Source organism: Theropithecus gelada, chromosome 5 (assembly GCF_003255815.1).
Source record: "Theropithecus gelada isolate Dixy chromosome 5, Tgel_1.0, whole genome shotgun sequence".
NCBI lineage: Eukaryota > Metazoa > Chordata > Mammalia > Primates > Cercopithecidae > Theropithecus > Theropithecus gelada.
In genome coordinates this window covers 71,265,580-71,278,813 of record NC_037672.1, presented here as the reverse complement: position 1 = coordinate 71,278,813, position 13,234 = coordinate 71,265,580, and the positions used below count along the sequence as shown (strand labels likewise).

Genomic DNA, 13,234 nt, shown 5'->3' with positions numbered 1-13,234 from the left:
CCGCCTATTCATCTCTCTGTCCTACAACCCCTAATAACCACTGATCGTACTGTTGAGTGTACTGTGGTTTCCAGGGGTTTACTGTCTCTATGGTTTTGCCTTTTCCAGAATGTCATGTAGTGGGAATCATACAGTATATGGCCTTTTCAGACTGGCACCTTTCACTTAGTAATATGCATTTGTTTCCTCCGTGGCTTGATAGCTCCCTGTTTTCTTTCTTTCTTTTTTTTTTTTTTTTTTTTTTTTCTTTGAGACAGTTTCACACTTGTTGCTCAGGCTGGAGTGCAATGGCACGATCTCGGCTCACCACAACCTCCGCCTCCCAGGTTCAAGCGATTGTCCTGCCTCAGCCTTCCAAGTAGCTGGGATTACAGGCATGTGCCACCATGCCCAGCTAATTTTGTATTTTTTTTTTTTTAGTAGAGACAGGGTTTCTCCATGTTGGTCAGGCTGGTCTCGAACTCCCGACCTCAGGTGATCCACCCGCCTCGGCCTCCCAAAGTGCTGAGATTGCAAGCGTGAGCCACTGCGCCCAGCGATAGTTCCCTTTTTTAGTGCTAAGTCATATGCCATTGTCCATTCATCTACTGAAGAACATCTTGGTTGCTCCCAAATTTTGGCAATTAAGAGTAAAACTGCTATAAACACGTGTATGCAGGTTTTTATGTGAACATAAGTTTTTAACTCATTTGGGTAAATACCAAGGAATGCAATAGTTAAATCATATGAATTACATCACTGGTTTCTTTGTGTGTGTATTAGTAATTTAGGTGCATTATAAGCAGTATTTAATTATCTATGGGTCTTCACGAAATTTTTTTTTTTTTTTGAGACACAGTCTTGTTCTGTCACCCAGGCTGGAGTACTGCAACCTCCGCTTTCTGTGTTCAAGCAATTCTCCTGCCTCAGCCCCCTGAGTAGCTGGGATTACAGGCATGCATCACTACACCCAGCTATTTTTTTGTATTTTTAGTAGAGATGGGGTTTTACCATGTTGGCCAGGCTGGTCTTGAACTCCTGACCTCAAGTGATCTACCTGCCTCGGCCTCCCAAAGTGTTGGGATTACAGGCGTGAGCCACTGTGCCCAGCCAATAATTTTTATCCATTCAGATTTTTTTTTTGTTTTTAGTAGAGATGGGGTCTTACTATGTTGCTCAAGCTGGTCTCAAAGTCCTGGTCTCAAACAGTCCAACCGCCTTGGCCTCCCCAAGTGCTGGGATTACAGATGCGAACTACCACGCCGAGCTACCAAACAAATACTTTAAGATGCATAAAAGATTGCAAAATCATGTGACGGTACATCACAAGTACAAATATGTCAGAAAAGTCTGAATACCTGCTTCAACCACAACACTGTTCAGTCACATGTCTTTCTGCGAGACTATTATCTAAAGAATCTATTCATGCACCTATTATCTTTTTTCTTTAAAAAAAATTTTTCTCCAGTTCCGCTTGCCAACATCCACCTATTATCTAAAAATAAAATATTTATTAAAGCCTTTCTTTTTGTAATTTTTTAACTATTTTTGTAGATGACTATAATCAACCATGAAGCAAGCGTTTTTGTCCTTGTCTCATGATTACGTCACTGGATTTTTGAGACTTTTGTTACAATAAGGAATTCCATGGATTTCTCTTACAGTGAATTCTATGAACCCAATGCCCTCATGATGGAAGAAGAAGGAGCCATAATTGCTGGTCTGTTGGTGGGTCTGAATGTCATTGATGCCAATTTCTGTATGAAAGGAGAAGACTTGGACTCTCAGGTATGGGAAAGAGACTCATTACCATGCGTGTCACTCTGAGTTCTGGTATCTCAGAAATGGATTTGATTAGGTTATAGCAATCAAATTAGGCCATACTGTATGTGTCATATTTCATATGCTGTATTCTTACAATAAAGTAAGCTAGAGAAAAGAAAATGTTATAAGAAAATTATAAAGATGAGAAAATATATTTACTATTCATTTAAATGAATGAATTATCATAAAGGAACCAGATCATCATAAAGGTCCTTCACACTAACCAGGTTGACGAGGAGGAAGAGGAGGGGGTTGGTCTTGCTGTCTCAGGAGTGGCAGAGATGGAGGAAAACCTTTATTTTTTTCTGCCTGGATGACAGAGTGATACTTTGTCTCAAAAATATAATGTAATATAAATATAAATACATATTTTATATTGTATATATATAGTATATAAGTGGACTTGCACAATTCAAAGTCTGTTGTTCAGGGATCAACTGGACAGTTGTCCTTCAGTTTCCAAAGGAGATTGTTTCCAGGACCTCTGTGAATACCAACACTCACAATGCTCAAGCCCCTTAAAGTCAGCCCTCTGTGTCCCTGGGTTTTAGGACTTGCTGATAAGGAGAGCCAACTGTACTAAAGGCCATTAAAGCATGGTAGTTAAGAGTAAAGGCTCTGAAGCTAACTGTCTAGTTTTGGATTCTGGCTTCCTCATTTTCTAGCTGAATATATTTTATAATTACTTAGTTTCTTGTTGTTTCAGATTTCTTGATGTAATGCAGTTAGAACAGGGCCTAGTATACATTAATTGCCCAATAAATAATATTTTCACTTTAATTACTTCTCACCCTTTCTGTATGAAATTCTATCACAAACTTCTGTTATGTTTTATTCTGGTAAAATAGAAAGGGAAGTACGATATTCTTGGTGTGGATTTTTTTTTTTTTTTAGATGGAGTTTTGCTCTTGTTGCCCAGGCTGGAGTGCAACGGCGAGATCTCGGCTCACCACAACCTCCACCTCCCGGGTTCAAGCGATTCTCCTGCCTCAGCCTCCCGAGTAGCTGGGATTACAGGCGTGTGCCACCATGCCCAGCTAATTTTTGTATTTTTAGTAGAGATAGGGTTTCTCCATATTGGTCAGTCTGGTCTCGAACTCCTGACCTCAGGTGATTCACCCGCCTCGGCCTCCCAAAGTGCTGAGATTACTGGCGTGAGCCACTGTGCCTGGCCTTTGGCGTGGATTTTTAAAAAGAAAGAAGCTAAATCATAAAATGGCAATCTTGAAAAATGAAGATGTGTACATCAATGAAAGTTTGGAGGAATAGACACCAAAATGTTAGCAATGGTCATCTATGGTGGTTGGGATTTAATATTACTTCCCCTTTTGTTTAGCTGTATTTTCTGAAACTTCTACAGGGGAAATGTGCTAATTTTTAAAAAGTTATATCGAAAAATGAACAGGGATTCAGTAGCGGAATACCCGAAATAAGCAAAAGAGAAAGAAACTTTAGACCTTATTTATATTAAGTATTCCGTTGACTGTCTTAGTTGTGATCTGGTCTTCTAGTCTTATTGACATAATCTTGATTCTTTACTTCCCACCCTTGTTAGTTCTTGATTAAACTGAAAGTAAAACAGTAAATTTTTAATCATACATTCCTAATAAGTGTCAGGACTGTATTACTGTTTTGAGTGCCTAGAAGGAGATATTGTGTTATGTCTTGTAAAGAATATCTAATTTTATGTTAAAACCTGAAAATTCTCTCTGTAGGTTGGAGTTATAGATTTTTCAATGTATCTCAAGGATGGGAACAGCAGTAAAGGTACTGAAGGGTACGTACCAATAAAATTAGGTTTCTTTTCTCCTGATGTAGTATTTTTTTTCCTTTGGTAGTATTTAAAGTTTACAACAATACTGTTTTAACAGACTTGCTGAAAGAATTTCTGATCATATAGCTTTAATAAAGTCTTGCCAGAAATATCTGACTATTATGCCTACCACTAAACCCTAAAAGGGCTTTTTTGTTTGTTTGTTTAATGATTTTCCTGCTATGTGGTTCAGGGGCAAAGAAAATAAAAATTTTCTAAAGGATTCCAATTCTCTATGTCTTATAGTAGGGTTTAAAAACATGGTCATTTTGACCAGAGGAGTTGCATTCTCAGTTTGCTTAAAATTGGCAATATGAAATATGCACCGTGAGGTTATGTAAAATGTTGACATTAGGGGAAACTGAGTGAAGGTACGTGGGAATTCTGTACTGCCTTTATACCTCCTCTTGTAAATCTAAAATTATGTTAAACAGTTTTAAAATATTCATTAGGGTACTTAGTAATTAGAGATCAGAAGCACATCTATTCTCTTTATAAGTGTAGCCATTGAAAGCATAATTAGTCTGATGTTTTTGATTTTTGACACAGAGCTAAGATTGTCTCACTGTTCTTTTGGTAGTTGTATAAGTTTGGGGCCTTAATTTTATCTGTCAGCTGAAAAATCTGGCTGTTTATCTTTTGTCACTATAGATTAGTTGGTTGTAGTTGCCAACCTCCTTTATCCAGTTTTTTTTTTCATGTAATAATAAACATTTGGGCTGGGTATGGTGGCTCATGCCTGTAATCCCAGCACTTTCGGAGGCCAGGGCAGCCAGATCACCTGAGATCAGGAGTTTGAGACCAGCCCGGGAAACATGGTGAAACCCCATCTCTACAATAATATAAAAAAGAAAATGAGCCAGGCATGATGGCAGGTGCCTGTAATCCCAGCTATTTGGGAGGCTGAGGCGGGAGAATCACTTGAACTCAGAAGGCGGAGGTTGCAGTGAGCCGAGATCACACCATTGCACTCCAACCTGGGTGACAGAACGGGACTCCGTCTTAAAAAAACCAAACCAAAACAAAAAATCCATATATATAATATATATGAAATATTAAATATAAAATATTAAATATACATAATATATAAAATATTAAATGTATGTAATATATATAATGAACATTTGATCTTTATGAAAGTCTTTTTAACCATTCACTTTAAATGTGTTTTTTTTTTTTTTTTTTTTTTTTTTTTTTTTTTTCTTTGAGACAGAGTCTCGCTTAGTCGCCCAGGCTGGAGTGCAGTGGCGCGATCTCGGCTCACTGCAAGCTCCGCCTCCCGGGTTCACGCCATTCTCCTGCCTCAGCCTCCCGAGTAGCTGGGACTACAGGCGCCCGCCGCTTCGCCCGGCTAATTTTTTGCATTTTTAGTAGAGACGGGGTTTCACCATGTTAGCCAGGATGGTCTCGATCTCCTGACCTCGTGATCCGCCCGCCTCGGCCTCCCAAAGTGCTGGGATTACAGGCGTGAGCCACCGCGCCCGGCCACTTTAAATGTTAAATAGCACTTACAGACAAATATTTAGCCCTTGAGAACAGCTATATTATATCAGAGTGAGCTTAATTCAAGTCCTATGACGATTGGAAATTGTTACTATTAAGTACTACTACTGAAGCTGAAAAACCTATTAACAAGAAAATTTTTATCCTTTAAATGCGTCTAATAGATTGCAACATCATACCTGTGACCTAAATTATTAATACTAAGGTTTGTAAGCTACAACAAGAGCTTTATTAGTGTGGGGTTTTGTCATTTTTAAACTCCTGACTCTTGTTAATATGTCAATAGGGTTTTACATCAGATCTGTCTTACGGTTCAGTGTATCTGTGCCACAATTTTTTTCTCATGTTTTATGAAAAGATGGGGTGAGGTGGGGTTGGGATCTTGGTATTTCTTATGTTATTTAGTTTATTTCTCTTTTCTTCCCCTTCTCCCAGAGACGGTCAGATTACTGCAATTCTGGACCAGAAGAACTATGTAGAAGAACTGAACAGACATTTAAAGTAAATAATGAATAAATGTATTACTTTACTGGGGAATTGTTGAAGGAGAAGGGAAGAGTAAGATGATGAGCAGTGAGGATAAATTCAGACAACGTTCAACAAATATTTGTAGAATTCCTGCTTGCCAGGCACTGAGTTAGGCACTAGATAAATAAAGAGCATTTAACAGTTTTGGTGACCTTTAGTGAAAGGCAGTATATAATGTTATATATAATATAAAATAACAGTATATAATATTATGTACGTAATTATAACTCTAGTGATTAAATACATAAATACATTCAGTTAAGAATTTTTAAATATGTGACATACAGTTGAAATGGGTGGCTTTTTCAGTTGAGTAGATGTAGCTGCATATTTCAGGGCTGATCTTGTGTAAACCACTCGTTACATTAGTACCTTTAAATTAATCATATCATCCAGGTGTGGTGGCTCAAAACCTGTAGTCCCAACACTTTGGGAGGCCAAGGCAGGAGGATTGCTTGAGCTCAGAAGTTCAAGACGAGCTAGGGTAACATAGCAAGACCTTGTCTCTATTAAAAAGTTCAATAAAACTAGCTGGGTGTACGCTTGTAATCCCAGCTACTTGTGGGGCTGAGGTGCGGGGATCACTTGAGCCTGGGAAGTTGAGGCTGCAGTGAACCCTGGTCTTGCCATTACACCCCAGCTTGGGTTACAGAGCCAGACCCTGCCTGAAAAAAAAAAAAAAAAGATACATACTTTGCTTGCCTGCATTTCTCATTTGTACATTGAATTAATAGCATTAATTTAATATATAAATTAAATTTCTTTGCCATTATTGCAGTTAATTCACCAAGTAGTCACAAAGTACAGTAGTTCCCGCTTATGTGGAGGGGATACATTCTAAGACCGCCAAAGGATATCTGAAACCACAGATAGTACCAAACCCTGTATATACTATGTTTTTTCCTATACATATATACCTATGTTTAAGTTTAATTTATAAATTAGGCAAGGTAGGAGATTAGCAACAATAATAAAATAAAACAATTTTAACAATAGACTATAATAAAAGTAATATGAATGTAGTGTCTGCCTCAAAATCAACACATCCTTTTATTTCCTTTTCATTGAACTTCTTCCTAGTTTTCTCAGGTTTTTTTCCCCCTTCAGTTTTCTGTATTTATATTTATTATTGTCTTTAAATGACTATGGCTATTCTATGTCTGAGCACAGTGAATAAAACATTAAAGTTTAATTAAAAATTAAAGAGGCCGGGCGTGGTGGCTCACGCCTGTAATTCCAGCACTTTGGGAGGCCCAGGCGGGTGGATCACGAGGTCAGGAGATCGAGACCATCCTTGCTAACACGATGAAACCCCGTCTCTACTGAAAATAACAAAAAGGTTAGCCGGGCGCGGTGGCGGGCGCCTGTAGTCCCAGCTATTCAGGAGGCTGAGGCAGGAGAGTGGCGTGAACCCTGGAGGCGGAGCTTGCAGTGAGCCGAGATCGCGCCACTGCACTCCAGCCTGGGCCACAGAGCGAGACTCCGTCTCAAAACAAAACAAAACAAGAAAGAGAAGGAACGAGAAAGAAAGCATTAGAAATACCAGTTTCAAGATTTTGTGCATTGAGAAATCATTATTTCCAAAAGATTTTCTAAGGGCCACTGTCCTTATGACAATTCAGTGTTGTATATATGTTCACTTTTTTTTTTTATCTTAGGAGAAATAAAAATCCTTACTGGATAATCCTTATTTATGTGTGTTTTTTGAACATACTCAGACTTCCCTCTATTGTTTGTTTCATAGAGAGCACATATCAGATTTGGATATCTTATCTGGGATTTAAACAAAATGTTTATACATGAGTCTATCAAAATCCTTATTTACATGTAAGAAAAAATACATGCCCAGCTTTGCCCAAGAAAGTCGCAGAGGGAGAATAGTAGCTTATTGTACTATTCTTACCTATTTTTGAACCACAGCTGAGTGCAGGTAACTGAAACCACAGAAAGCAAAACTATAGATAAGAGTGGACCACTGTATTTTCAGAACTTTCCGGAACATAAAACAGTTTCCTCTCGCCTGAGGAGAGCTATCCAAAAGCTATTGGTATTCTCAAGTACTTTGATGTTCTTGTTATGTTAAGACTACTGAATAATTTTGAATAATAATACATTCATTTATTATTATCTTGGCCGGGCACGGTGGCTCAAGCCTGTACTCCCAGCACTTTGGGAGGCCGAGACGGGCGGATTACGAGGTCAGGAGATCGAGACCATCCTGGCGAACACGGTGAAACCCCGTCTCTACTAAAAAATACAAAAAAAAAACTAGCCGGGCGAGGTGGCGGGCGCCTGTAGTCCCAGCTACTCGGGAGGCTGAGGCAGGAGAATGGCCTAAACCTGGGAGGCGGAGCTTGCAGTGAGCTGAGATCCGGCCACTGCACTCCAGCCTGGGCGACAGAGCCAGACTCCATCTCAAAAAAAATAAAAAATTATTATCTTGTTTGTAGTTCTCTTATGAAAAATAGACATTTTTAATTTAAGTAAAACTTGTGATTATACTATCAGTAAAGTTTTAAGTAGTCTTGGTTCCACCTAGCAAATTCAAAACAATTTAAGTACATTTTCTCTGGAGACCAAGAACTAATATAATGACTTTAATGAACTATGCAGATGTTAGCCAAGCAAAGACATGGTTACAGTTCACAATGAAATATAAACAATGGCACTATTATTTACTCTTTCTATGCCTTAGTTTCTTTATCTGTAAATGAGAATACCTAACATAAAGGGTTGTTGAAAGGAATAAATGCAATAACGCAAATAACATAATTTACAAGACGGTTTGGTGCATGTAAGCATTTAATTCTTATAGCCTGTTATTATCATATGTAGATAAACCTTAAAGTTTACTCTGTAGGGAATGAACTCTTTTATTTCATTGAATAAATACTTATTGAATTAAAACTCAAATGCCAAAGATACAGCAGTTAAAGCTGATAACGCCTTTTGTAAGCTTAGAGGTCAAGATTTGTGAGCATTAAGGCCTGACGCAGTGGCTCATGCCTGTAATCCCAGCACTCTGGGAGGCCAAGGCAGGTGGGTCACTTGAGGTCAGCAGTTTGAGACCTGCCTGGGCAACAGGGTGAAACCCCATCTCCACCAAAAAATACAAAAATTAGCTGGATTTGGTTGTGCATGCCTGTAGTCTCGCACCACTGCGCTCCAGTTTCGGCGACACGACAAGACTCCGTCTAAAAAAGTAATAATAAAATAAAATTAAAAATTGTGAACATTAGACAGTGAAGGATAAGTGTGAAGCGTTTAAAAAGGAAGGTACGGGGTATTGTCTGTTTTTCAAAAGTGATATTTTTTTTTTCTCTTTATAGTGCTACTGTAAACAACCTTCAGGCAAAAGTAGATGCACTAGAAAAATCCAACACTAAACTGACAGAGGAGGTAAGTTTTGGAAATTCTTTGATTGACTTATAGAATTTAATATGCATTAGTAGAACTAATAATTTTTATGTAACCTTGGAAAGAAAGAACTTGACTTTTCAAAGAATATCAACTGTAGTACGTAACTCCTTATTCTTTTTTCTTTTCTTTCTTTTTTTTTTTTGAGACGGAGTTTCGCTCTTGTTGCCCAGGCTGGAGTGCAATGGCACGATCTTAGCTCACCGCAACCTCCGTCTCCTGGGTTCAAGCGATTCTCCTGCCTCAGCCTCCCGAGTAGCTGGGATTACAGGCATGTGCCACCACCCCTGCTAATTTTGTATTTTTCTAGTAGAGACAGGGTTTCTCCATGTTGGTCAGGCTGGTCTTGAACTCCTGACCTCAGGTGATCCACCCGCCTCAGCCTCCCAAAGTGCTGGGATTACAGGCGTGAGCCACCGCGCCCGGCCCATAACTCCTTATTCTGACTAGAATGGCCAGTTGGCTTATTGCGGGATCTCATTTACCCAATTAGACTGTGTAGGGGCATGTTGCCTGGTTGATGGCGTATCTTGGTTTCTTTTGTGTGCATGTTTTGTCTGGGCTAGCTTAGACTAAATGCTTAGCATATAGCATATTCATCATTTATTCATTCAGTGAATATTTCACACACTGTTTATGTGCAAGAGCTAGACAAATATTTATATGTGCCAGACATTGATTTATGTTCCAAATTGGCAAACTCCACACTCCCTTTGTCCTTGTTTTCTTCCTGGAACAGTTACATAGATAAGGTAAAGGGTACTGCTCAGAAGATCTGTAATCCCTGCCTACAAATCATGCTTATGTAACTCATGTGCTCCTGAGTAAGTCAGTCACTTAACCTCCAAGGGACTCAGTTCCATCACTGGAAAATGAGTGTTTACAATATACTTCCTTTTCAGCCTCACAATTAACTCTGAAGATCAGATAAGAATATGAAAACTCTTAGAAAAGTCCCTAAAATAAGAACAGAAAAATAACCTCATGTTTTACTTCTAATAAAAAGATTTTTTTCCTTAACTTGCCAAAGCCTTAGCTACAGATATTTTTTCTTTAAAGAGCATTATATGTTTTTATGAAAAATACTAAATAACATTGTCCAGATGGCAAAGAGTTTACCTTCTTTATTTCTTTTTCTTTTTTTTTTTTTTTTCCTGAAATAGGGTCTCACTCTGTTGTCCAGGCTGTAGTGCAGTGGCACAATGGCTCACTGCAACCCCTGCCCCTCAGGCTCAAGTGATCTCCCACCTTCAGCCTCCCAAGTAGCTGGGATCACAGGCATGCACCACCACACCTGGCTATTTTTAGTAGAGAGGGGGTCTTGCCATGTTGCCCAGGCTGGTCCTGAACTGCTGAGCTCAAGCAACCCGCCTGCCTTGACTTTCCAAAGTGCCAGAAGTATAGGCATAGCCACTGGGCCTGGCCCACCTTCTTTATTTCTAATTGTAATGATGCCCTTACACCCCATGGGATGAATTTAGTTTAAATAAAATCAAATTGAAGCACTAGTCAGGAAGATGCTTTTAATCGGTTTTTCTTTAGAATGAACATTTTCATTATTATAGTTTTAAAATACCTTTTTTATTACTCAGCTCTGTGGCCTTCACTTCTGGACAAAAATTTTTAAATTTTATAAATCTTAAAACTTTAATTTGTGCTTATGGTCCTTAGAATCTTATCAGATAGACTTTTGGAATGTTCAGTGCAGACTTTTTACTGTTATTCTGTTGCTACTTTGTTGAATCTGTACAGCATAGCAATTAAGCATGCGCTGTAAAGTTAGGCTACTTGGGTTCATGTCCTGGCTTTGGCACTTGCTAGTTTTTTGGGGGTTTTTTGTTTTGTTTTTCTTTTTCGTTTTTTGTTTTTTGGTTTTTTGGTTTTTTTTTTTTGTTTGTTTGTTTTTTTTTTGAGATGGAGTATTGCTATCTCACCCAGGTTGGAGTGCAGCGGCGCCATCTCGGCTCACTTTAATCTCCGCCTCCTGGTTCAAGCAATTCTCCTGCCTTAGCCTCCTGAGTAGCCGGGACCACAGGCATGCATCACCACAGCTGGCTAATTTTTGTATTTTTGTAGAAACAGGGTTTCACCAGGTTGGCCAGGCTGGTCTTGAGCTCCCGACTTCCGGTGATCCACCCACCTCGGCCTCCCAAACTGCTGGAATTACAGGCATGAGCCACCGCACCCAGCCACTTGCTAGTCTTCTAATCCTGGGCCAATTACTTAAGCTTCTATTCCTTGATTTACTTATCTGTAACATGGAAATAGCAATAATAACATTTTGTGAGATTGCTGTGTGAATGAAATGATTTAATACATGATTAGGGCTTAGAACAGCACCTAACACATCATAAGCACTCAATAAATATAGTTGTTAATTTTATTCCCTCAGTCATAAGACTTGTCTTCCTTAGAGTTATATTAATACTATGTATTCATTTACTTATTTATTTTACCAACAACACTTACTTTCTTAAAGAAAATATGCTGTAAGAAAGCAGATGGGATTAGTTCTGCCTTTTCCCATTTCCGTTTTGGGTGTAAGAGAGCCAGTAAGGCCAGGCACGGTGGCTCACGCCTGTAATCCCAGCACTTTGGGACGTCAAGGTGGGTGGATCGCTTGAGGCCAGGATTCCAAGACCAGCCTGGGCAACATGGCGAAACCCCATCTCAAAAAAAAAAAAGGCCAGTCAGAAAGATGGCAGCCCTCTTTTCCCCTCCTGGGTTTTGAATCTGAATGACAGACTAAGAAGAATTAAGCAGATGCAGATATAAATATCTACTTCAGGCCGTGCATGGTGACTCACACCTGTAATCCCAGCCCTTTGGAAGCCAAGGCAGGAGGATCATTTAGGGCCATGAGTTCAAGGTTAGCCTGGGAAACATAGTGAGACCCCATCTCTACACCAAAAAAATTAGCCGGGTGTTGTGGTGCACACTGTAGTCCCAGCTACTCGGGATGCTGAGGCGGGAGGATTGCTTGAGCCCAGGAGACCAACGCTGCAGTAGTCAAGATTGTGCCACCACACTCCAACCTGGGCAACAGAGGGAGACCCTGTCTCAAATAAATAAATAGATAGATAGATAAATAAATGTCTACTTCATTTTTGGTAAAGATGAATTGGAAAACCTCCTGTGATCTGCAGCCATAATCAGGTTGCCCAATAGTTTCTCTTAAATCAAGATTTTGGAACAACCTGCCTGAGGGCATACTTGGATCTAGAGAGGAGACCTACTTGCCCAGAATTGGTTTCTTGTACATTTTTAGGCCACAGGATCTGAAAGAGAACTGGGTTTTCAGGCCTGCCCCCAGAAAGCGTGAGCTTCTCTGTGCTTACCATGTTAGTACAGGAACTGAACAAAGCCTGAACCTATTGCTAGTGAGGAGACAAGAATTGAGAAGGAGACTAGCCTGGCTGAGAGGAGCCTGCTTGGTTATTCCTCCCAGCCTCCTGCAGGCACCTTCACATTCTCTGGGAGTTTAGTAGATGCAGAGAAGGAAAAAGTGTTTCCACCTTACTTTTTCCTTCTAAGAAAGAGATATAAATGTTTCCCCATAGCAGTTTACTGCTAATAACATTACCTGATCTTTTTAGGTGTTGAAATGAAAAATCTCCTCAATGCTTAATGGGATTTTTAGCATGAGAACTTTGGAGTTCATGTCTTTAATCTTTTAAGAAATCATCTATAAAAGATCTTATAGAAGGTTTGTCACATGGGTTCCATGGTGTGACAGGACCCCTTTATTAAACATTTTAGAAATAGACGTTCTTAATAAATATATTTTTTTCTTACTAAATATGTGTATATCTATAAGAACACCCTTGAGATCATCTTAAGGCGCAGTGGCTCACGCCTATAATCCTAGCATTTGGGAGGCCGAGGTGGGCAGATCTCTTGAAGCCAGAAGTTCAACACCAGCCTGGCCAACATGGTGAAACCTTGTCTCTACTAAAAATACAAAAATTGGCTGGGCATGGTGGTACATGCCTGTAGTCCCAGCTACTTGGAAGGCTAAGGCATGAGAATCACTTGAACCCAGGAGGCAGAGGTTACAGTGACCCGAGATCATGCCACTGCACTCCAGGCTGGGCAATAGAGCGAGGCCCTGTCTCAGAAAAATAAAGAAAGAAAAATATTTCTCTTGAGTTCCTATAATAACATTTTTAT

At 39.5% G+C, this 13,234-nt stretch overlaps 1 protein-coding gene across 4 annotated transcripts in view; it reads left to right on the top strand.

The window, feature by feature from the left end:
- Window positions 1–13,234, top strand: part of RUFY3 (RUN and FYVE domain containing 3) — a 102,148-nt gene that overhangs the window by 62,395 nt on the left and 26,519 nt on the right. For all 4 annotated transcript variants that reach the window (XM_025385059.1, XM_025385060.1, XM_025385062.1 and 1 more), the window contains 4 exons: window positions 1,644–1,767; window positions 3,519–3,580; window positions 5,555–5,620; window positions 8,977–9,046. In XM_025385059.1, the coding sequence (XP_025240844.1) occupies window positions 1,644–1,767; window positions 3,519–3,580; window positions 5,555–5,620; window positions 8,977–9,046 (322 nt within the window). The remainder of the gene's footprint in view (window positions 1–1,643; window positions 1,768–3,518; window positions 3,581–5,554; window positions 5,621–8,976; window positions 9,047–13,234) is intronic.